The 26,246-nt window shown below is 36.9% G+C and overlaps 2 protein-coding genes across 2 annotated transcripts; one reads left to right on the plus strand and one right to left on the minus strand.

Annotated features, from left to right (window-relative positions):
• Nucleotides 1-6,189: 6,189 nt before the first annotated feature.
• Nucleotides 6,190-14,486, plus strand: atp6ap1a (ATPase H+ transporting accessory protein 1a). The gene is made up of 10 exons (XM_065282470.2): nt 6,190-6,367; nt 6,666-6,792; nt 7,153-7,227; nt 7,410-7,600; nt 8,000-8,040; nt 8,134-8,219; nt 9,372-9,634; nt 12,119-12,169; nt 13,053-13,290; nt 13,437-14,486. The coding sequence occupies exons 1-10, from the start codon at nt 6,210-6,212 to the stop codon at nt 13,644-13,646; spliced, it is 1,440 nt and encodes a 479-aa protein (XP_065138542.2). The 5' UTR covers nt 6,190-6,209; the 3' UTR covers nt 13,647-14,486.
• A 3,165-nt stretch (nt 14,487-17,651) lies between these two features.
• tnnc1a (troponin C type 1a (slow)) lies at nt 17,652-23,116 on the minus strand. Its single transcript, XM_065286725.1, has 6 exons — nt 23,061-23,116; nt 20,822-20,852; nt 19,967-20,113; nt 19,317-19,431; nt 18,112-18,248; nt 17,652-18,021 (listed from the first exon to the last, which is right to left on the minus strand). The coding sequence occupies exons 1-6, from the start codon at nt 23,082-23,084 to the stop codon at nt 17,990-17,992; spliced, it is 486 nt and encodes a 161-aa protein (XP_065142797.1). The 5' UTR covers nt 23,085-23,116; the 3' UTR covers nt 17,652-17,989.
• Nucleotides 23,117-26,246: the final 3,130 nt, after the last annotated feature.

The following is a 26,246-nucleotide window of genomic DNA, read 5'->3' on the forward strand; positions in this document are numbered from 1 at the left end:
TGGTCATTGATGATGGGCTTAGCATGTTGCCAGCACCGCTCGCTCTTGTAGATTTATCCTCTACAATATTAGGAAAATTAGACCTTTCCTAGATGAGCATGCTACGCAGGTCCTGGTCCAAGCTCTTGTCCTGTCCAGGCTGGACTACTGCAATGCGCTACTGGCAGGACTTCCAGCCTGCACGACCAAACCCCTACAGATGATTCAGAACGCAGCGGCAAGAGTGGTCTTCAATGAGCCAAAGAGGTCACTCATCTCTTTGTCAAGTTACACTGGCTTCCTATAGCAGCCCGCATCAAATTTAAGGCTCTGCTCCTGGCCTTTAAAACCACCACTGGGTCAGCACCCCCTTACCTTCGCTTGCTTATAGAGCCTTATGTACCCTCTCGATCACTGCGCTCTGCCACCGAGCGACGGCTTGTGGTACCATCTCAAAAAGGGAAGAAAACACTAACGCGTACCTTCTAAGGAACTGTCCCACAACTGTGGAATGATCTGCCGGTCGTGACACGATCTGCTGACACTGTAGCTATCTTTAAGACTCGGCTAAAAACCCATCTCTTCCACCATTACCTAACTTTCCAATTACAGATTTACTATCTTTCTTTAGTTACCCTTCTCTTTATCTCTTTCTCTATTTACCTTCTTCTTTATCTATATAAAAAAAATTTAAAAAAATTACTAACATACCCTTGGCTATGTATATTGTGTTGGACTTGATGAGACTATTTCCAGTGCACTTATGTATTGCTGTTCTTATGTTGCCATAATTGCTTCTATTGTTTACCTCACTTGTAAGTCACTTTGAACAAAAGCGTCTGCTATATGACTAAATGTAAAATGTAATGCGGGATTTCCGTTGCTGGATTGTCCCCTATTCATAAACTTCATCCCAATTGGCCTACTTATACTATGCCCTATTGTAGACGGTTAGTTTTATAATATATCATAGCCTGGTGTTGAGCGGCATCCCTCTCCAGTACAGCAGGAGGGGCTCTGCAGCTCTTTAATCCGTGTGATGTGTTTGTGTATTCTCAGTGTTTTTCATCTCTTGAGTGTTCTATTAATTGTAAAAAGAGTCTTGTCTCTGTGTATTTTAGTGTTGATGATGAGAGATGATGGAACTGATCTGTCCATGCTGGATATTGTTGATTTTATCACAGAAATCTCTCAGCTGAAGAAAGTGTTGGCGTTACTGGAGACAAACCTGAGGTCAAGAGGAGATGAAGGACTGAAGAGAGAGGTTTGTACAGTTAAGTCATATTAGCTGTGTCCTAATTCAAGGGCTGCGATTTTAAAATAGCTTCTCTAATTCAAGTACTTTCAAAGCCCATGAGAGAATACATACTGGAGAGAAACTTTACCACTGCTCGATGTGTGGAAAGAGCTTATTTAAAAACTTTAAAGAGTCATGAGAAGAAGCATACTGAAGACCAACCTACACTGAAATCATCATAGCATCTCAATCAATGAAATTCAGTCAAACCCAAAGTGCTTTAGAGGTCAACATCACATTGAGTTTTTATGTGGGAGTTTGTTTGAAGCAAATGATTTCTGGGAATATTTCTGTAAGTCTTTGTGTTACGAGATTTTAAGTTCCTAAGAACACACTGATAATGTATACTTACAATGCTTTGGATTAAAGTGCCTGCCGAATACATAAATAAAAATAATAAATGTTTTATTTAGCATCTGTTATTTCTATGACATCTATGACCTCTACATCTTCATACATGCTGTTGTTCACATACACCAGACAAAACTCAGGGTTGTAGAGAGAAAATTACACAAACTAAAGATGTATCAGTCATTACCCTCCTCATTCAGTGTTCATACAAATTTCACACAACACCATCAATGTCAGTAGTACATCAGACGCACCCAATCTCTTTCCTTCTCCACCCATTGCCTCTTTATCAGCAAATGACTTTGCCCAATCTGGCAACACTGTCTGTCATAATTATCTTTAGAAGTGTTTCCCCTTGTACTTAATAAAGGCAATCTTCTTCTTGAGTGACTAATACACACGTGTGTGTATATGCTGCCCCATCAGTACCGGAACAGTTTTGCAACCTCGGTACCTCCGTTACTGCAGAAAACAAGTACTGTCATGTTTAAAAAATGTTGGTATTGACTTGGAACCGAATTATCGTTTTTTTGTGACATCCCTACTCCGAGATGGGAGATGCACAATAAAAAAATTTGTGCATAAGATCTCATCCACTTGAACGTGATGAAACGTGGGGTGTATGTTTGGCCATGGGGACATTGATGTGGCTACTGTCCCGGGCATATGACCAACAACTGGCACCAGGAAGTGTGTCAGTCACAAAAGTGGATTCATCCGACTGACACCAATTTTTGTGAACATGATGTCAAGACCTTGAAGATGATAAATTGCAAATATATTTATGATATCTCGAACGCAGGTGCCATAGCACAATATCAAACTTAAATTTTATATTTAAGGCTCATGTTTTAAATAACATCAAATTTGCCACACAAATTTGTCACAGTTGTTGAACGTTAGGGGTGGGCAAAAGATCAGACACAGGCATGATGACATGGGGGCCTCTAGCTTCACCTTTCATCTAAACGTAGCCATAGTTTTACCTACAGCCCTGAAACTTAGGCTGTGTCCAAATACCTACACTTGCAGTCTTGGCCACTTGAGAGCGCGTGCACGGCGACAAGAAGTAAGTGTGCAAGACTGTCCCATGTCTTCAAACTGGCAAAGTGCAGTGCCATTAACGCACAATAAACTAACACTATCTTGAGTACCGCTTCGGAGCGATATTCTAGGCTAAACGTATCCCATCATGTTCTGGGTGTAAATCGTGAGACCTTTGCCCAAACCTCGCAAGATTTTGCAAAAAATAAATGGATATTACTGAGATAATGTTGGTAATTAAACAAAAAGTGTTGCACATTTCATTGGTGCCAGCATGCATTTTGTAAAATATCTGCAACTGCTTTTAATTAGAAACAACATTAATGGGGGACTACTGAATAAACAATACAATTTTATAATGCGGCGTGCACAAAATTAAGAGGTTTTTTTACATTTGCAAAGAATTCTGCTTCTGAAAGTTTTAGGTAAGTAGATAATAATCTTTAAATGTTCATTTATTTATTCATTTGTTTAAATATTCATTTTATTTAAAGAAAATCTTATGTAATATATTTTAACATATAAATATGAAATATATATTTTAAAATTATATATTTTAAGTAGCCTAAATAAAAAATGAATCCTTTTTGTGCAAATTTCTGCCACTACCTGGATTGACATTTTAGTACCATCGGGTAAATAATTTCTACATGCACGATTGGGATCTTAATGCCCACTAGAACACTTGGGCAAAATACAGGAAATATGTCATGTAAGTAGTCAAGTGGTCAAGTCCAAAGACCGCAAGTGTGGTTATTTGGACGCAGCCATCGTACATGTATTGCTCTCTTCGAGACAAACAACTTTCAAAATTTCAATAGCTCTGCTCAACAGGAAGACGGTCATTTTGGATTTAATGCTGATTTTTGGACTTTTGCAGGCTCTGAACTTTTGAAAAGGGGCTTCATGTGATTGCCACATAATGTCAGGACATTTAAGATTATAAATTGCATATTTTTGATACCTTGAACAATGTCGCCATGGCAAGGCAATACAATTATTACAATGCGTCTCATATCTAAGTGAAAGGCATAGTGCCACCAACTGGCAAAAGGATGTGTGTCACTTAAAACAGACTTTCAAATGTCGATCTAGACAGAATAATATTAAGACATGGCTGATGTAAAAGTGTGAAAGGCTATCGCAACCTGTCAAATTTTAATACTACATCCAGGCTGTGAACATGCTTAAAATGTCACAAAATTTGTCACAGACTTTAAAGTTGTAGACCAAGTTGTGAGCAAAACTTTCAACAAAGCCACACATGGTTGTAGCAAAAGGGCTCAGTACCGCACACTTTTGAGTAAAGTGGTTGGTTTAGTTTAACCTAAAGTCCCCAAAATGGTCAGTAACAACACTTATCCCTGCTGAAAAAACAGCATACCAGCATATGTTGTGTTTTGGTACTGGTTTGCTAGTGAACACCAGCTAAACCAGCATCAGCACCAGCTAAACCAGCACCAAACCAGCATTAGCACCAGCATCCCATGCTGGTCATACCAGCAAGACCAGCATATGTTGTCTTTTGGTGCTGGTATGCTGGTGACTACCAGCTAAACCAGGATCTAACCTGCATAGACCAGCATAATTCCCATGCTGGTTTGATGCTGTTTTTTTTCAGCAGGGATATAGTCCACTAAAGGTGAAAAACCTTATAAATGCTCGTGTGACAAGGTGCTGTCAGTCATGTAGCTTAAAAAATCCATGAGAGAATTCACACTGGAGAGAAACCTTATCACTGCTCCATCCATGGAAAGAGCTTCAGTAATCCATCTCAATTCAGAGTTCATCAGAGAGTTCATACGTGAGAGAAACCTTACCACTGCTCGATCTGTGGAAAGAGATTTACTGCTTCATGTACTTTGACTGCTCATCAGTGGAAGAGAAACCTAATCACTGCAGTATTTGTGGGAATAGTTTTAATCAACATGAAGATTTAGTGAATCACCAGAGAAGTCATTCAGTTGAAAAAACCGTACAAATGCTCTCAGTGTGACAAGACGTTTGCTCAATCAGATGTCCTGAGAAGCACTGGAGAGAAACCCTTCACTGTAGTGTTCGTGGGAAATTTAGTCAACGTAAAGGCTGTAAGACAGACACCAAATGACTGAATCCAAAGGGAAACGTTTTCTAAAAAACATTCAATTCCTTTGAGAATCAACATCTGAAAACTTTCTCAGAGGTCACATCTACCTCCAAGACAATCACCCCACTGTGTGGCGACAGAAGAATCACACCTCACCAAGATACTTGCATCCCAGATAGCAAGCAACCATTGATAAATCAACAATTTTTAACATTGATTCAATGTTAATCACATTGAATTAATATCTTGTTTGCACCCTCCATTGATGTTAATAAAATATAGAAATTTCAACAAACTACCATTGTGGTGATCAGTGTTTTCTTTAGTTAAGCCTTTGACTCTTTTGTTTTACTGTCAAGTTTTCTTTGTTGTTGCAAAGGAAACTAAGATCTAATTACATCAGTTGATTTAACTATTGTGGGTTTACCTTAATAAGAGTCTGTTTTGTTAATGATGTGTAAATTGTTTGATACTAAACAGTTTTATATAACAACAGTGTCACAAGTCTTATAAATTATAAAGGTACACAAAAAAAAGTTACACTACTGAATCTATCTCTGACATCATGAATCAATGTATGGAACTCAACAATGGTGGCAATCAACAGACGTAAGCATCATGCTGCAAGGCATTCTGGGTATCAACGTAGTACTAAACTCATTCATGACTCCCAGCACGCATTGCAGTTGATCGGTTTATCTAAATTATTTAGATGATTGTCTCCATTGTTGAGGTTTGTAGGATGAGTGGTGATGTTTAAGAAAACTTTTTTGTTTAATGTGTACAGCAGAAAGCGGTATGAAATTGACTACCATAATAAAACAAACACTCATATTCACTTTTTACAGTAGAGACTATCCAATGTTTGACTAAAGTAAAATTAAAGTGTACCTTATTTATGTCCATAATATAAAAATGTAACTGAACATACTGCTCTCTTTTAGGTCTGTGTTATTTCTCACATATACTTTCAAAATTTACTTAGAAACAGTATATTTTAAAGGATACTTAATAGTGTATTTTAGGAATATGCTTTCAGTGCATTGTTATAATAATAACTTATAAAAGCATACAGATAAAGTATACCTTAAATATATTTTAAAATAAAGTTTCGATTAATATACTTTAAAAATTGCACAGAACTTTAAAAGTATATTTTTCTAAAGTATATATATAATTATTTTCAAGTATGTTAAAAGTTTCATCTTAAAAAAAGTGCAAATATGTAAGTATACTTTTAATATACTATGGTACATTTCTTTGTTAGTATGTACTTATGAAAAGGTAAACATACTTGAAATACAAAAAATACAACTTGTTTTGCCGTTTTCTGATTGAACGCTCAGATGAAACATAGAAAAAAATAAATAAAACCAGGATTAGACAAATTTAAGTTTTTTCAAAACTGGCGGAAGATGGCCGGCGATGACGTCACGGCTTAGTTCGCGGAAGATGGCCGGTGTTACGTCACGGCTCAGCCTGCGGAAGATGGCTGCTGCGAGGACGCTCTCCTGTAAAGGCAGCAGGATGATTTTGTTGGTTTTTCTGTGTGTTTTTGTGGCGGTGAAGAGCGATGATCAGGTGCCGCTGCTGGTGTGGACGAGTGAAGGGTAAATGACCGACACTTTTATCACTGTCTGCGTTATAATCATAATGCGATCGAGAGAAAGAGAGAGAGCTAGCGTTGGCTGGCTGGATGCTAGCCAAACATGTCGGTTGCTGTCCAGTACTGAAAACTCTCGAAGTAAATACTGCATTATACTGTACAAGGATCAGTGTTTGATCACGGTGACTGCAGACGTGGCTCGAGTTGCATGTAAAAAGCTGCTGAGCTGCCAATCTACATGTTCAGCTTCAGAAGATGTTTTGTATATCACAGATATTTATTGTAATCATGTTAATTTGTAGGTTCGCACTGGCACCTGTGAATGCTCCATCAGCCGGACACACAGTGTCAGAAAATGAGCTGGGATCATATTTAACAAAAGCCTTGAGCACTTCACCTCATAACCTATTGCTCTTCATGCAAGATAAGGTACACAGACACGCGCACGCACACATATCCCATAACATGCATACATTCAGTAGATGCATGTCAAATCCATAATGTATTAGAAATATAATATTGTCCAAATGTTGAAGACCATATTGAACATTTGAGATTCAAGTAATCATGTAAAGTTTTAGTAAAGAAAAAAATAAGCAGATACATTTATGCTGTGATGTCAAACCTAACTATAAATACACACACTACTCACATTTATACAGTAGTGATATATCAGTGAATATGATGGATAAGTCTTATTTTCAGTCAGATATGCTGTTTATAAATGACACGCTAAAATAAGGCTGGTTCTGACAATGACCATCTAATTTATTGCATGATCTCATTCAGTTGAGCGTTGATGATTTCACAATGTATGGAGGAGTATTTGGAAACAAACAGGATAGCATCTTCCACAGTCTCGAGGTACGTGAATGAGAAGTATAGCTTTTAAAAATGTTATTATGTTTAGTAATGAAACTCTGTGAATCTTTCAAGATGCATTATTTCCTTTAGTCCACATATTCATTTAGTGTTTATGTTTTTTGTCTTTTTATACAATTCTTTTGGAGTGTTCTTCATCTGAGCATTTTTCTATGTTTTTTTAGGCAGCCCTGCGGTCGTCCTCCTCCTTGTGGTTGCCATCCGTATCATCGTCCGCTGCCGCTTCAGTTTCCACTTTGCTTCAGAATCACATTCAGACGTCTTCTCTCTACATGAACCCAGAAACCCTCGCTCAGCTGCGGCTCAATGCCTCTGTCGCCGCCCTGCTGGTGTTTCGCCTCCCTTACAGTGGCGGGTAAACTAGTTTTTCCATTTTCACCTTGGCTAGATGCATGGAATACTGACTTTATACAATATTTACAATAGTTTAGTTTACTGTTGGCTTGCTGTGTTGATGTCATGTTTTTGATGATGGACTATACTGAGCTTCATGACCATTAATGAATATTTGAAATAGTTAATCATACTTGTTTGGGGTTAATGTGCTGCAGGTTCCTATGAATGTCCACCCAAAGTTACAGTAGCGCTTAAAAGAAGATTTTAAAGTGCATAAATGTATCTAGCACATAAAGTAGCATTTAAGAGCATAGATGTTCTAGTAATAATTGAAAAACAGCATTTCAAAAAAAGAAATATAAGATGAAAAGTCTTTAAACCTAGAGATGTTGAGAAGTAAATACATGTCTTTCTGCAGGGCTGATATGATGTCTGCTAAAGAGGTTCTCAGTGGAAACGGTAGGTATCACATTGAAACATCACTACGCTTCGTATTGTTCACAGTTAACAAATAAAGTGAGGATAAACTGTGCATGATGTTGTCTATTGTAGATGAGGTGATTGGTCAGGTGATGAGCATCATGAAAGCTCAGTCTGTGCCGTATACCGCAGTGTTCACCGCACTCCAGCCATCACGGGTAAGACGTCTCGACAGACCCCTGAGCATTTACACACCATTGATCAAGATATTACATCACACTAGCAGTCAATTCTTGGTTGCACTTAAATGTTTAAGTTTAATCAACATTTCAACTTTCTTGTCTAGTGAGGAGTTGCTATAAATTATTAAAATAAAGTTGAATTAACTTATTTCATCTTTATTTGGATCATTTATAGCAGCAACTATACTTTAACGTGTATCCTTATTTTGTGTGTGTTGTATTACCTTGCTTGCATTGTTTGTTACTGTTGTCCTCTAATAGACCTTGAGTCTAGAATAAATTAAGTACATATATACGCAAGGCATGGGCTGGTTTCAAGGTTTACCGAGTCAAGGTTTTAAAACCACTGAAACTTTCTGTGATACTGTTTTCAAGGTGTGAACTGTGTTTACACTACATTAAGTCAAATAATTGATTTAATATATATTACAAAAATATTTTTTGAAATAATATTATAATTTAAAAGGCTTTATTTTTACCTAGCCTACATGTTGTATGTTGCTTCAAAATAAAATGTGTTGTGTCCAGTTGAAAAGTTGTTTATATATGCAGACATTTAAAAAAATAACACGTTTTACTGTTGCAATGGTGGTACTGGTACTGTAGCAATACTGAAAAAACATGGTATTTTTGCTTAAGGTTATTATACCGCCAAAATCTCATACCTTTTTAACGTTTACCAGAAATATGTTTTCCAAGAGTTTTTTACGGAAGAGGATTAGGGCCACTGGTGATTTTTTTTTTCAATTCTGACTTTATTCTCAGTATTCTGACTTTATTCTCAGAATTCTGACTTTATTCTCAGAATTCTGACTTTATTCTCAGAATTCTGACTTTATTCTCAGAATTCTGACTTTATTCTCAGAATTCTGACTTTATTCTCAGAATTCTCACTTTAATCTTAGAATTCTGAGATTAAAGTCAGAATTCTGAGATTAAAGTCAGAATTCTGAGATTAAAGTCAGAATTCTGAGAAAAAAGTCAGAATTCAAATAATTTTTTCACCAGTGGCCCTAATCCTCTTCCGTAGTTTTTGTATCTGACACTGAAGCTGAATTTTTCTGCTCTGAATGTTGGATGATGACTGTGTCAAGTATAAAAAAGTGATGTGATGAATGTTTGTTTCAGGTGACGGAAGAGACGTCACTGGCCGTTCAGTCTGTCGGGACACGATCTCTCCTGCAGTCCCGGCGTGAAGAACCTTCTGCTTCATATCCACCGGTGGAGTTTAAGGAGAAGGGCTCAGCATGCATTCTAATGTGGGCAGAGAAACTTGTGGTCAGCCAATATCGTTCAGGAAAATGGGAAAGACACGATCTTACATCTAAAACCTTTGGTGAAGGTGTGACACCCAACCTGGATGGATCATCTTGCAATGAGACTCACTCACGGTAAATATATCCATTCGAGCAAAAATTGCTTTAAAGTAACAAGTCAATAAAATTAAATTTTTCTCTCTGCTCTACTCTTGCTTAAAGGCTTAGATATAAAACTCACCTCTGTAATGACTGCTTTACCCTTTTGCCACTGGAATAAACAACAATGCATTGTTGCAAAGCTACGGAGCCCCTAAGGCAGGGGTGTCAAACTCAATTTGATCCCGGGCCACATCAGCATCACGGTTGCTCTCAAAGGGCCGGTTGTATTTGAACGACTGTATGAATGTATCAACTCTTTTATTACTGTACATTGCATAATGTTCTCTGCATTTGCTTACTATTGGTTTTGGTAATAACTCAATTAATACCTAGCTTTAAACGTAGAAGCCCAGGCAAAAAATGACAAAGTTTATAGAGTACAACCATTCTACAGATTATTTTAAAAATATTTGTGGTGACAAAAACACATGTTGTGTGTGAGTACACTCAAAATGTTCTGTTATCCTTCATTGTGCAGGTAAGAAAATGAAAGGCATTTTAATACTAATCTGTTTTACAAACTCCACCACAATATGCATGAATTAGACACATATGCTCTTGCTTGTCATTTCTTGCCATCTTTGCAAAAAAGCTGTGATTTTTTTCCTGACTTTGAGTGTCTGATTGACTTATGTCTCATGAGTTCAGCGTTGTTGGCTACAGATCAATAGTTTCAATCGTTTATTAAAAGTAATCGATTCAGATGAGTCGTTAGTCTCGTATTTAGCGGGAATAGACGCGTTGTAAACTAATCCCAGCTGGACATCGCGAAACATTTCTGTAAACTAGACGGAAAACATTTTCTCGCTGGATACGCGTGTGCGTGCGCGAGAGAGGGAACGAAAGAACGAGCTGATACTGTCCGTTTCTATATCCAAAGGCTGCAGCCTGAGGAGGTCGCATAAGCAGCGTCATCAAGCCTGGTTTATTTAAGTTAACTAACCATTACATTCGCACGTCATACGCATATTACAACTATTTACTATAAACAAAGAATAATATTTAACTTTATAATTGTTAATGTTCTGAAACAAGTCTTGATGGCGTATGCAGCCTGGAAATGCGACCTCCGGACGCTGCAGCCTTCGCATTAAGACACGGCCACTCTAGTAGTGCGCGCGTGCGGGGCACTGCTCGTTCTCTCTCATGCAATAATCAACATTATCAATATAATTATATTACAAAAAGACTTTGGCGGGACAAAAATTAGTTTTGGTGGCTGCTTAAAAATCAATGTAGGAAATAACCTGCAAAAAATAAAACTTTTAATAACAATAAAATAATCTGTAAACTCTCGCGGGCCACATAATTAACATAATTTGTAAACTCCCGCGGGCCAAATGAAATGAGGGGGCGGGCCGGATTTGGCCCGCGGGCCTTGAGTTTGACACCCCTGCCCTAAGGGGACATGGAGCAAAAATTAAATAAAGTAAAATAAAGTGTATCGAAACTAAACTTTAAGAAAAAATTCTGTATCACCAATCATTGATCATTAAAATATTATATAGCAAAAGTGATATAAACAAAGAAAAAAAACCCTGATGTTAGCCATGTCACAGTGAGCAAACCAAAGGTGCCAGTTACAACCAAAAGTCCAATGGTGAAAAAATATCTGAAGTTTATTGGCTTTATTACAATTTCAAAATTTAATATTGCTGCAAGCGGCAATTATGAACAGGTGGCAACAAGGGCACAAATTGACCAAAACCTGAGTTCGAAAAGCAGTTTAAAGAAAGGATAAACCTTAGGATCATAATAAGCTAAAATTTCCAAAGACATATACGCAAAAATAGCCATTTTTCATATCTCAAGACCACTAGATGGTGCTGTGATGAAGCCATGCATACACCTTGAAGTCATGGCTGTAATGACATGCAACATGATTCATGTCACTACATATAAGTTTTACGAAGATACAGCATAATATCCATTTTAGCTTGCGATGGCCAAAATGGCAAACAGAAAAACACTGGGTACCGTTCATATCTTGAGATCAGGAGGTGGTGCTGTGTCAAAGCACCCTCGAGTCGTGACTATAAGACATATACCAAGTTTCATGTCAATACACAAAAGTTTTGCAAAGATACAGTCTCACGTCCATTTTGGCATCCATTGTTGTGTATACAAGAAGAGATTGGTCTAATGAATGTTCATATAATACAAACAAGATTGTTGAGTCTTACCTGTGCAAACTTCTATATCACTAGAATATGACTGTAAATCAATATTGCAGTGTTAACAGACTGAGATGCTATATTTTAAGGGTTCTCGCAAATACATGCTGTTGTTTCTATTTTCATGTTTCAAATGCTAAAAACACACAACAATGCATTTTTATATCTCAATGAATAATGACTGAAATAAATGAATGAAAGTTGTGATCAGATGAAGAAAAGTCAAAGTCCTATATGATTTCAAGATTTTAACAGTGTTTTGTCATATTCTCTTTAATAATAGACTGGTTCTGAACTATGAAGATGTGCTGAGTTTCCGTACCTTCAAGCTCATGTAAGTCTCTCATACACATGCATGCACACACATACACAGGCACACACACAATAGAGATGCACCAATCAGCAACCAGCTTTCTTATTTTTTTATTTGAGTTTCGGAGACAAAGCTTTTATTAATTTAATTTTTTAATTCAGCTTTTTTTCGTGCCTTGAGCAAGATTGTCATTTTCGTGTCACTTGCACAAATTTCTATAAATAGTTTTTTGTGTCTGTGGCACAACTTTCTTTTTTGTGTCATTTTATGTACTGTTTTCTCATTGTTTTTTCCTATTTTCTTACCAGTGTCGCTCGGGGTTAGGGCATTGACACAAATAAATTAATACATTTTTTTGTGACTATAACACGACTTTCCATGAGATCATGTTGCATTATTAGGGATGGGCTAAATTATGAAAGACTGGAGTATCGATAAGCTCCGCCCTTAGGGAGGAAAGATTTTTATGTTATTGCTACATTTATTTTATCTTGCACATTTTATCGAATTAACCATTTCTAATTTGCAAACAAATAAAGAAATTTGTCTATGACGAAAATAAAGTGCAAAATATTGCAGTTTCTTCTGTTGTAAATTATTGTTGTTTATTTATTTCAAATGTTAATTTGGTTTCTAATTAGTTTTTTTTTCATACGAATATAAAAAATATCGAAAAGAATAACGTCAACATACTGGATTGATGAGCAGTATTAAGCAGTATGTGTAAGAGTAGTAATACTTAGACTTAGGGAAAAAAATGAAATGAAATGAAACCAGACAGGGCACACAAATGAAAATCTCATTCATGTATTTTTGCTTAAACCAAGCAAAAAATTATCATCCATGCCTCTGCTTCAGTCAATGAGACCTGATTGACCTTTGCTTTAACTCCATACCTTCACAGTTTTATTATGAATCAACGTCACTACAAGGTTTCTGCTCGCCGCTGGTTCACCATGGATCTGGTTCAGTTGGATTATGATGGGAAGAAGGCCTTGTTCAACGGCAGCCGTAACATCTACGCACCAGCCGAATACTCGTACCGATGTGAATCTGTCAGCAGCTCACGCTACCCTCAACTGTTTCCACATTCAGAAAAGGACAACGCCAATGAGTGGCAGATCTCAATTGATGACTTACAGGTATCCTATTAAACAATGAAATAACCATGAAACCCATAGTAATGTTAAAAAATTTATTTTTACCGTAGGTGTCTTTCATACACACCTTTCTATTGCAATACAGTGTGGTACGATATTAAAGCAGGAATCTCTGTCATATGTTACAGATCCAGGGCTTTAACGTGGCCGGGAAGGATTTCTCTTACGCCAGTGACTGTGCTGGTTTCTTCACTCCTGGTATCTGGATGGGTCTCGTCACATCTCTCCTCATGATGCTCGTGCTCACCTATGGCCTGCACATGATCATGCAGCTTCATACCATGGATCGCTTCGATGATCCCAAGGGTCCGGCCATCTCTGTGCCACAGACCGAATAAAGGGCACACGCACCATCAGTTTCTTTAGATTTTGTCTTATGTTACTTTTCATTTTGTTTTCTTCAGAATCACTGCTGTTTGTAAAAGACAAGGGAATCTGGTAGTAGAGGCATTATCTGTTGAAATGTGAATGTGTATTATGTTTGCAGTGTTTGTTTATCAATATCAGACTGTCAAAGAATATCAGGATATAATTAACTGCTTCCTATCAGAAAAGGTCTCTTGATGATCAAATTAGCTCACGGTAACCTGGGATATTCTCAATTTTACCTTTAGATCTGCATTGAGTAAGACCAACTATCCATTTTGATGAACATAAACCTTAGCAAACATATACCCACAAGGCACGCGTGCTATGATCCACACGTCCATGTGATAAGTACTTAATAAAGAAACAGATTATTTAGAAGAATAAAATATTGATAAAACTGCTTAACGTATATTTAGTGGTCTGTAACTGTAAATATGAGGAAAATTATTGGATGAAATTATATTTATTTCAATTGTGGTGTGTATTTGTTCTGGAGTGTGTTTGCTGTAGTTCACATATAGCTGTGTGTTCATAATGTTTCCCTGTCTGACGTTTGTGAGAATTTGTTGTATGACCATGAAGGAATTGTGAACTGTTTTGCTTTACTGAATATCTCTTTTGCACTGTTTTAGCATTGTTCACCTGTCAGTATTTTATATTATATTACAATAAATTATTATTATATTTAGCAGTTAGAATAAGAAACATGTGCTATTATATGATACTATATGATTCATGTGAGAATACTTTAAAGATGTTTTGAATGTGTCCGTTAAATAAACACAATGAGGTGAAATATAAGTCTGCTTTTATTTCTAAACATAGATGATGTTAAAATGGTTTATTATTATTATATTTTGTATCAATTTAAACGATAATGACAATGATGGGCTGTGTTGAGCCTTGTGCAGTACTTCTCAAACTAAGCAGGGTTTTTTGTAAACTGTACATGTTTTATATTCTCTGACCCTTGGGTCTTCTGTGGCCAGTTGCATAAACATAGCTGTGACGTTAAGACTGCGTCTTAAGAATGATTCTGACTAACTAGTAATAAGTTAGGGCTAATCAGTTTTATTATTTGGATTTAAATTAGACCAATCTACTTTTCTGTGTAACATACTTAAAATAGTACTGATCAGTCTAAAAGAAAAAAATTCATGACTCAAGACTATTCTTTAAGTTTTATGCAACCGGCCACTGGTGATGAAGTCTTTCTGTGTGCAGAGCATCTTGACTTGGCAAATCATGTTGTGTTGTAAAAGCACACCTACAGTTCTGTCTATCTACCACCAGTAACAGTGAAAAAGATGTGCTTTTTAAAATAATAAAGAGGCCTCCCTTAAAAATAGCTTTAGTCTGGTTTGCAGCCCGATGGAGGTAAAGAAAGACAAGAATCAGGAAGTATCTAACGTTAAGACATTACATTTATGTAACATTGCCAATTAATTGTATTACAGTTAGCAGACAATATAGAAGTCATTGACGAGGAAGAATATGGATATCAGAAACTAAAAGAGAAGTCAGAAGCCTCTTTCACACAGTAATTTCGGTAAATTACCACGAATTTACTAGAATTAATTTACCAGTAAATACAAAAATGTGCTGTTTAAACACACACAGTGACGTTCCGTCTTTTACAAGTAAAACATAATTCACACATCAGTACCAAAATACCGGTAAACTCGGTGAGAAAGCGGAAGTAACCTGTGGCGCGCGGCGGAGTCCGTGTTGTATTTAATGGCGGGTTATGACTTCATATCCACCTGCTGTATTTTGTTGTTTTTTACATCTGGCAAACGCTGATGGTCGCGAAGTTGCTCGTGACCAAACAACATTGCATTAGGAGAGGTCAAACGGCAATTTGGCAAATGGTAAGCTGTTTTAAACAACTTTGGTGAAGAAATGTGGATGTTAACTTCAGTTGTGCTCGACTATTTAGGTATGTGACAAAAATGTTAAACATGGTACAAACATGGTAAATGCTAAAACTAGTTGTTGTTCAGATAGAAAGAGCTTGAAAAAAACTTTACAAAGACACCAAGACCATGTCTATGGGTTCAAGAATAACAAAATACTGGCCATTTGAACTCGACAATCATCACCTTATTTTGTCCCATTGTTTTCCATTTTGGGGGTGGTCGTTTATTAAATTAATTGAAATTTCGTTCACTTGTAGTTTAGCAATTAAATAAATGTATATTACAATTTACGTAGCCTGAGGTAATCCAAAGTTTCGTCGAGAGGAACCAAACTGACAGCCACATATTTTTTTATTGAATCAATCACATTTAACAATTTTTTACATTAGCCAGGGGATGAAAGAAAAACAAGAAGGGATTTAAAAAAAAAATAAAAACATGGAAACGCTTCTAATAGGCTAGCGACCCTGCTGAAAAAAACAGCATAACAGCAAGACCAGCATATGTTGTGTTTTGGTGCTGGTTTGCTAGTGAACACCAGCTAAACCAGCATCAGCACCAGCATTAGCACCAGCTAAACCAGCACCAAACCAGCATTAGCACCAGCTAATCCAGCATCAGCACCAGCATCCCATGCTGGTCATACCAGCATTGCGTTTTGGTGCTATGCTGTGACCACCAGCTAAACCAGCATAGACCAGCATAATTCCCATGCTGGTTTGATGCTGGTTTTTTCAGCAGGGGAAATTTGGAATAATGGTTTATAATCACCATATTTACATTTATGTATACTAAACTTTGCCAACAAAAGTAACAAATTAACTAGATAATATTCCTTATGTAATGACATGTCGTAAGAGATAAAAACAAATCAAATATTTTCAAATCTAACCACAAATGTTTTGAATAAATGAAACAATGAATTTCAAAACAAATGAAAAAAAAATTCTGTATGTTCACCACAAAAATGTCAAAGTTACAATTAAATATTTTTACAAGGAGGCATTTACTGGGGTAATAATGTTTATAAATGAGTTTAAAAGAGGTCTCTTTTACTTTTTATTTGTTATAAATATTAATAAGGAAATTTCCAAATTCTATGCCAGATCAAACCATCAACACAGCTATTCCAAAAAGTTATAATAGGAGATAAAACATCCCTTTGAAAATGAGCCCGAACAGACAGAGGACAGCATCCATCACTACAGCATATTCTTTAGAAATGATTGGGATTTTACATTTTGACAAAAAATCAGCATTAAATAAAAGAAGACCTTCTTGGTTGAAAAGTTGGCTCACCAAAACTATAATTAGAAAACCAATTTTCAAAAAAAAAATTTTGGATTTAAATAAAATATGTTTGTTATTCCATATGGAACATCTATCAGGTGAGAAATTGTGTTTATAAATTAAATTCCTCGGAAAGAGGCATTTGTCTGTGAAAATTTGAGAATTTTAAGGTAATTTTAGAAATTTAGAAAATGTGTGTGTGGAAACGTCTGTAAACAGTGCGGGGGTAAACACGTCATCTGTATTAAAATGTTATGATTGGCCCGAAGCTGTCTGCGCGGTCTGACGTCGGCTGTTCTAAATGCTGGTAATCTGTAATCTTAAAGCTAAACAGTTTTAAGTAATTCTGTATGACTTACGTTCTGTCTCTTAATTTATAATTTCTCCTTTTATGTTTTACAGAATTCAATCAAGCTTTAAAAGACACGAGGGTAAGGAAATAAATACTGAATTTTCATTTATCGTGCGAACTGTTCAACTCTTCATTCCTTATATGCCTCGGTCATGTTTCTGTCCCCTCCCCTCCAGTCATATAAAGCAGTGTTTTTTAGCTTTAAATGTTCAGTAATCACCATGACATGCAGACTGAGAGGATGTTTACATAATGCCCGTGTATAACCGTACCATTAGCAACGAACACAACTTATAACAACCAGATTTTACTTAATATAAACTAAATTAAATGCCATTTTTATTATCACTTATAGTTATTTTTCATTGTACAACAGACATTTTGAGAAAGAACAGAGGCAATGTCAGGCCACACTTTATTAATACTCTAGAAAAATCATGTTATCATACAGGTATAAATCTAAAGACCCACAAACATTCAGACTTAGAGATGTGATTTCAAACCACATCCATGCTGGATGTCATACTGTATGATTGTGGGACCGTATCACATTTCTTTCCATTGACCTGGGGTGAAATGTTTTCCATGAATGAGTAACGAGATAAAAATCACCTTTAGCTAAATCTTAAAGGTAAATAAATTACTTCATGAATCTTATTTACAACAACTGTGATGGATCTTTGGAAAATATATTTTGAATCAAGCATATATGATGTTTACTATCTTAATGAAAGGCCTTCTTTCACTTCATTTATTCCACCCCTTTTAAGAAGTCCAGGAACTCTGAAAGAGAAGGATGTCATAAATGAAAAACAGCTTGTGATGTGTCAAAAGAAGAACATAAATCAGGCGGTTTCGAGTAAACTCCCCCACCATCATAATCGATTTTTCCATCGTTGTTTTTGTCTCCGTCCCTCATGAGTTCCTCAATGTCATCTTCAGTGATAACTTCACCTGTAGCTTCCAGCATCAGCTTCAGTTCCTCAAGATCAATGTATCCATCTGTATTCCTGTATTCCCACACAAACATGACCCCTCCAGCAGCAGTTTGACATTACAGAATATAGTTTAAAGGTGCAGTGTGTAAATTTTAGCAGCATCTAGTGGTGAGGTTGCGAATTGCAACCAACGGCTTAGTCCACTGCTCACCCCTCACTCTTGAAACACATAGAGAATCTATGGTAGCCGGCACCGGACAAACATGTCATTGTCGGAGACAACTTAGTAAAAAAAATTGTCCGTTAAGGGCTTCTGTAGAAAAATGGCGGCACAAAATGGCGACTTCCATGTAAGGGGACACTCTGTGTATGTAGATAAAAAGGTCTCGTTCTAAGGTAATAAAAACACATAACGGTTCATTATGAAAGATCTTTATACACCCCTGATAATATAGTTTTGTATATTATTTTGCATTTCTGTCAAGAGATCCTTCTAAAAATTACACACTGCACCTTTAAAGAAGAACTAATGATTTCAGAAATTCACTTAATGCTGAACAAATGATGTGCTCCTTTAGCACACGCTCACTTTGTTCGAACATTTATTCAAACAAAATTCATGTTCATCTGGTGTCATTTTTTATGTTTTGTGAAATTATTATTATGAAGAATATACCTTTACGTTATACAGGTTTACCGTAATAAACATAACATAAATGCCACAAATTCCATTTTTCTCTTCTTTAGATCTAAGACCAGAACAGGGATGCTTAACGATTAATCGCGATTAATCGTTAGCAGAATAAAAGTTTTTATTTACATCATATATGTGTGTGAACTGTGTATAATAACTTTGTATAAATAAATGTACACACATGCATGTATATGTTTTAGAAATGTTTACATGTGTATATACATTTGTATATTTATGTATAATTTATATTATATATAAATATAAATACTTAATATATACATTTTTTTTCTTAAAATTATACATGAATGTGTTCATATTTATATATATACATATTTATTATACACAGTTTACACACATATGTGATGTAAACAAAAACTTTTATTCTGCTAATGATTAATCGCGATTAATTGTTTAGCATCCCTAGTTCAGATTAAAGACAGCCGTACTTATCAAACATTCGGAAAAGCTCCGCCAGCTCTTCTTCTGATTTTCCTTTGCTGTCGTCTTTCATGCATCTCACCATCATGACCAAGAACTCTTCAAAATCCACCGTACCGCTGCCTATACAAATACAAATACAGTTATTTAAAACAGCCTCATTTTATAATCACGGTGAACGTACATGCAATCACAATGAACCACGTAGGGTTCATACTACACAACAAGACACATGGGATCTGTATGTAAATGTGTGTATTAGTGCTTTAGATACAAACCTGTAATGTAGGTATAATTTATGCAAAAACTAGCGAGGGTAAAAATTGTGGTCTCAAAATATAATCACATTTACAGCACCTCAGACAGACAATATAAGATGGACTTAACCCACTTATCACCATAAGAGGAGTTTTTTTCTTCTTTAAAACTGCTGTACTAATGAATTCGTGACAGAACTTTACTGTCACAGATTCTTTACTTGTACAGCACAACCCTTTATTCTTAAAATATTTAAAAACTCTTCTCAAAATGCTATGATTTTATTTTGATGTTTTTTATTTTATTTACATAATCTTAGAGATCTTCTTCACGAGCAGGCACTAAAAAGATTTTGTACTATATATAAACATTAATGCTTGTAAATTTGTCTTGATTTTACCATCCTCATCCACTTCATCAATCATCTCCTGGAGTTCCTCTGGTGTGGGGTTCTGACCCAACATCCTCATCACCTTGCCCAGTTCTTTAGTGCTGATACAGCCGTCCTCAGCATCTTGAACGAAAATATCAAACGCCGCCCGGAACTCTGCCATACAAAAACACACAAAACTATACCACCGACTGTGAATGTGTTTCACATTAAAGACATAGTTCACCAAAAAATAAAGAAAATTGTCATGAAGCGATTGCTTTTTGTAAGAAAAAAACTTTATTACGTTTGAAATGTATGAAAAGTTTTTTTTATAATATTTTATATTAGTGCTGTGCAAAGATTAATCGTGATTAATTGCATGCAAAATAAAAGTGTTTTTTTTATATATGTGTGTATGCTGTGTGTAATTATTATGTATATTTATCCACACACAAATACATGTATTCATTTCCGAAATTTTTTATTTGTACATTATTTATTTAAATGTAAATATCATATAGAATATATAAAATTATAAATAAATATATATACACATGTAAATGTTTCTTAAATACATACATGAATGTGTGTGCATTTATATATACATAATAATTACACACAGCACACACTCATATATTATGAAACAAGTCACTTTTATTTTGTATGCGATTAATCGCGATTAATCTTTGCCCAGCACTATTTTATATTATGTATGTATGAAATATATTTTCGTTACAAAACCCAAATGCTTCATATTTGTATTTGTGAATTATTCCGTAAAAAAATTCTGCTTTCATTCACATCTCACGTGTTAATCATATGTGTTTAAAGTATTAATATTACGTAAAAGATTTATTACAAACATAATGATGTCCAACATACCATTTTTCTGCTCATCTGTGAGCTGCTCTGCCTGTTGAAGACATACACGGATCAATAAGCATTTACTGTAGATGTGCTAAGAAAGACAATCACCATCATCATCTACTGTACACACAAATTACAGTTATTCAATCTAACAGGATCTTTCGAGAAATAATAAATAAAGCAAAGCATGAAATTCTTTGTAATGTTTTTTTTTCTGTTACCAAACTAAAGACTCAATGAAGTGTAAGGCAGGACAAACTAAAACCAAATACAAAAAAACCATCAAGACTACTCATAAATCCTCTATTTATGTGAAAAAACACAACAGAAAAAATGTGATAAAATGTTTCTGTCAGGATTCAGGAGCACTTCTCACAAATGTTCATGGCTGCTTCTCTTTACTAGTTTAGTTTAGTTAGTTAAATAAAATATGTTTTCAAATATAATAATCAATGTTTGAATTGTGTCAAAGCTATTAAGTGAGCCCACTCACTTTAAATACACTAGCCAACATTTAAAGTGGATCAAAACCTTCGTGTCTTAGGACAACTTTGATGAACTATTTTGATCCACTTTAAATGTTGACTAGTATATTTCATTTATGTTGTCATTACTGGGAATATATTAAGAAAAGCAATCCATGTTAGTCACTAAGTAGATTATTTTTTATTATTAATGTTGTTATTAGTGATATACGTGTATGATAGATGAACTAAAACACACAAAAAAACTTGAATTCACCTTATAACTCTGAATTGGAGCCCTGAGGCATCTTTGCTATACACCTTATATGCTGTTTTAATGTTGTCATAATTTAGTTTAAACTTAAATTGTCATAATCATTGATATAATTATTTAAATAAGCCTTTATCAGTGAACATTGTGTCAGTAATATTTACACTGTAATTAAGCAGGTTAATAAATGTAAAATTACATTATTGTTTGATTTAAATTTTTTAGCTCCAATCAAGATTAATTTTTTTTCTCTCAGAATTAGATTAGATGACAACAGTCTGATAATGTAAGATGAAAAAGCACTTATAATTCAGTATTAATATGAGGATCTGCTTTCTTCCACTGCCACTTTAAAACCATTTCACCTACTTTTCTGCCACTTTCTGTCACTGCACATTTGTTCTTATTTGGATTAGTTTTTTCTGAAACTTGGAGTATATAAATAATGCCGTCTTTTGACAGCTTGATAATATCTAGTTTTATGAAGAACAGAGGACGCAAAAAGTTCATTTTTGGGGGCATTATGGGGTCTCTTGATGCTTATAGGAGATCCAAGACCCCCCATCCCCCTCAGTTTAAATGATTAATATAAAACAATAATTCTCCAGTTTATTAAAGAAAGATCATTCACCAGAGTGATGCGATATCTCAGGATGGTCTGGTGTATGTTTCACTGAATAACAATGTGCTATTCTTTCTCTCTCTCTCTCTCTCTCTCTCTCTCTCTCTCTCTCTCTCTCTCTCTCTCTCTCTCTCTCTCTCTCTCTCTCTCTCTCTCGCTCTCTCTCTCACGCACGCACGCACGCACACACACACACACACATCCTGAGAACAGGAATTTGAGGTTGAGTGTTTTTATCTAAAGCTCCTGTAGTTCCAGCTGAGTAAAATGTGCCTAAATTAGCTGCAGGAGAGAGGCAGAGCTCCATGTGTAGTCATGAATGAACCGACTCTTATCAGCTTTGATAACACTCAAGAGTCAAAGTATTTCCAGACATTCAAATCAAACACACTTTTTAAGTCTTGTGGCAAACTACAATTGGCTAGCGTGAGTTATGCACGCTGCTTTATTTCTATGCTGAGTTGAATTGTTGGAGTATATTGAGTATGAATTCAAGGCAAGACCAAGAATAAAGACCCCCCCCCCCAAAAAAAACTTTTTATACCTGTTTGTCTTTTTATATCGTTTTGCAGGACAAGAGAATATAATTTTGTTTTACAGTTTAAACATTTACCAGAGTATGAGACAGTTATCAACTCATAATGGTCTACTGCTTAATCAGTTCAGTATTTACCTTTTCATGTTTACATTCTTTAAACTTTATTATATTGTGTTATTATAGTCTCATTAAACTTAATAACCCTGCATTGGTAAGTATTATGATACAATATTTTTATTACATTATATCAAGACTATAATTAAATATTATGTAGACAATTGAAGACCGTTCTTCAATAGAATCAAAAGAAAGTCAATGTGAAAGTTGTCAGATAAAGATAAAATCCTAAAAAAACTTACCGCTGCTTTGTAGATATCATTCATTGTGTTTCAGCTGTGAGGAGTTGAGTGCAGAGAGAAGTGGAGGTCAAGAGTCAGAGCTGGATTGGGTTTTATAGGAGGACAGATCCCCCCCCTCCCTCTCTCTCTCTCTCTCTCTCTCTCTCTCTCTCTCTCTCTCTCTCTCTCTCTCTCTCTCTCTCTCTCTCTCTCTCTCTCTCTCTCTCTTTCTCTCTCTCTCTCTCTCTCTCTCTCTCTCTGGTTAAAAGGGTCTTCACATTTCAAAAGTAGAGGAACATTAAATATACAATTTAATAGATACATATGAATGTTTAAAACTAAACTAATATATGTCTATAAGTCCATATAGCACAAGAATATTAAAGAGCCCCTATGGTCCGATTCACAATTTTCTTTCCTTTGGTGTTTAAGTGTGTATTAGTAAGTTAACGATTTGCAAAAGGTACATATCCCAAAGTAAACGGTGGCGAGAGTTGTCTTCTCCAACCTAAATCTCTTTTCTTGGACTGTAATACACAGATTTTAGGCAACGGTTTACTTCCTGGAATTGGTGATGTAGTAAAGACCAACATTATCATAATTTTTCCCACTTGGCCTCACAGCTTGTATATTAACTCATGTTAGCATTGCATTGTGAAAGGAGCGTTACATTTCCGACTGACGTCAGAGGTATTCAGGCTAATCACAACATACAGATTATCTTGATCTTAATACAAAATTAGAGCGTTTGAGGAAAGCAGAGATATGGAGCTACAGAAATGTATGGTATGTGGAAAATAATGTGTTTTTAACCATAAACCACACAAACACATTGTATTATACCAAATACACAAAATAAAGTTATTTTTAGCAATGAAATAGGTGCTCTTTAAACTGCACAAATAAGAATTGAAAAGCACCCATAGTCAGAAACCACTTCGCAGGAAATCCACTCCGGTTTGTGTGTGTGTGTGTAGACACTTAAAGAAGTGTAACTGTCACGGGGTGACGATCTTTCAGGGCGGAACCAAAAGTTGAGGAAGTTTTGGTTCCGCCCGGATGTTTCCGTCCAGACCGGAAAACAGGAACACCGGACATCCGGCAGCTTCGCGAAGGCTGTAATCAGCCGATTGGGCACAGCTGTGCCTAGTTAAAGAGATCGCCGGGCAATTGGACAACTGGAGCACAGAGAGGAGTATAAAAAGCACAGTTAGATCACAGTTGAGGGTCGTAGTGTGTGCTGAGGGACGGAGCTGTGCTCATTTGTTAGACGTGGTGGCTGTCTGTATTTCTCTCTCTCTCCCTCTCTCGTTGTAGTTTACGGTGGACCTGCTGGAGTAAACGGAAGATCCTATGGGTAAAAAGGAACTTTGGTCTAACCAGTACTTTTGAAGGAGTAAAGCAGAAAGAAAATTGACCTTGTTGTACAACGTAAACAAAGGCTATTTGCTGTGAGTATACCCTTTTGGTGTGGAGTAACTTGCAAAAATTAACCTGTGAACCGTTGGAAACCTCCAGGAGAAGGAGGGCGGCCCTACCCCTACAATAGGGTGGTGGGCGAGCCGTTAGAAGGTAAATCCAAACAGCCACAGCAACGAGACTTATTTTGGTCGTATTTTCCATCGCCCCTATCTCAGCCCAAGCGCAGTGGAGGACACCGGGCGCTTCCCTTGTTGTGTTGCACTTATAGTGTGAGTCAGAGGCGAAAGGGTCCGCCGCCCCCGCGGTCTCTACAAAGGGGCGCCCCTGTCCAGGATTCGATCGGCCTACGGGCAGTGGAGATAGGGCAGCGCTCGACCCGGTGAGGTGGTGTGTGACCTTCGCCCCTCTGCTGACCTACGGAGGAAACCATACCTACCCAGAAAGCTGTAAACAGCAGAGCCGGTGAGAAATACTCGAAGTCTCAGTAACAGTGTCTTTGTGTCCTAGCGGCCACCTGTGGAGAGAGAGAAGAACGAGAGTGAATAATCGAAGAACAGACCGTGAACGTGATACCTACCCAGAAAGCTGTAAACAGCAGAGCCGGTGAGAAATACTCGAAGTCTCAGTAACAGTGTCTTTGTGTCCTAGCGGCCACCTGTGGAGAGAGAGAAGAACGAGAGTGAATAATTGAAGAACAGACCGTGAACGTGATACCTACCCAGAAAGCTGTAAACAGCAGAGCCGGTGAGAAATACTCGAAGTCTCAGTAACAGTGTCTTTGTGTCCTAGCGGCCACCTGTGGAGAGAGAGAAGAACGAGAGTGAATAATTGGAGAGCAGACTGTGAACGTGATACCTACCCAGAGAGCTGTAAGCAGCAGAGCCGGTGAGAAATACTCGAAGTCCAAGTAACAGTGTCTTTGTGTCTTAGTGGCCGCCTGTGGAGAGAAAGGAAAACGAGAGTGAACAATTGGAGAGCAGACTGTGAACGTGATACCTACCCAGAGAGCTGTAAGCAGCGGAGGCGGTGAGAAATACTCGAAGTCCAAGTAACAGTGTCTTTGTGTCCTAGTGGCCGCCTGTGGAGAGAGAGAAGAACGAGAGTGAATAATTGGAGAGCAGACTGTGAACGTGATACCTACCTAGAAAGCTGTAAACAGCAGAGCCGGTGAGAAATACTCGAAGTCTCAGTAACAGTGTCTTTGTGTCTTAGTGGCCGCCTGTGGAGAGAAAGGAAAACGAGAGTGAACAATTGGAGAGCAGACTGTGAACGTGATACCTACCCAGAGAGCTGTAAGCAGCAGAGCCGGTGAGAAATACTCGAAGTCCAAGTGACAGTGTCTTTGTGTCTTAGTGGCCGCCTGTGGAGAGAAAGGAAAACGAGAGTGAACAATTGGAGAGCAGACTGTGAACGCGATACCTACCCAGAGAGCTGTAAGCAGCAGAGCCGGTGAGAAATACTCGAAGTACAAGTAACAGTGTCTTTGTGTCCTAGTGGCCGCCTGTGGAGAGAAAGGAAAACGAGAGTGGACAATTGGAGAACAGACTGTGTGACGTGATACCTACCCAGAGGGCTGTAAGCAGCAGAGCCGGTGAGAAATACTCAAAGTCCAAGCTAACTGTGCTTTTGTGTCGCAGTGACCACCTGTGGGGCACAAGGAGAACGAGGGTGGACGTACGACAGGGAACGTAAAGGCACGCGGGGCGAGGACCCCCTGCCGACCCGAGGAAAGATACACAGACAGTGGACAAATCTCCTTACCAGTCACACTGAAATTATTCTGCC

Source organism: Paramisgurnus dabryanus, chromosome 21, assembly GCF_030506205.2.
Source record: "Paramisgurnus dabryanus chromosome 21, PD_genome_1.1, whole genome shotgun sequence".
NCBI lineage: Eukaryota > Metazoa > Chordata > Actinopteri > Cypriniformes > Cobitidae > Paramisgurnus > Paramisgurnus dabryanus.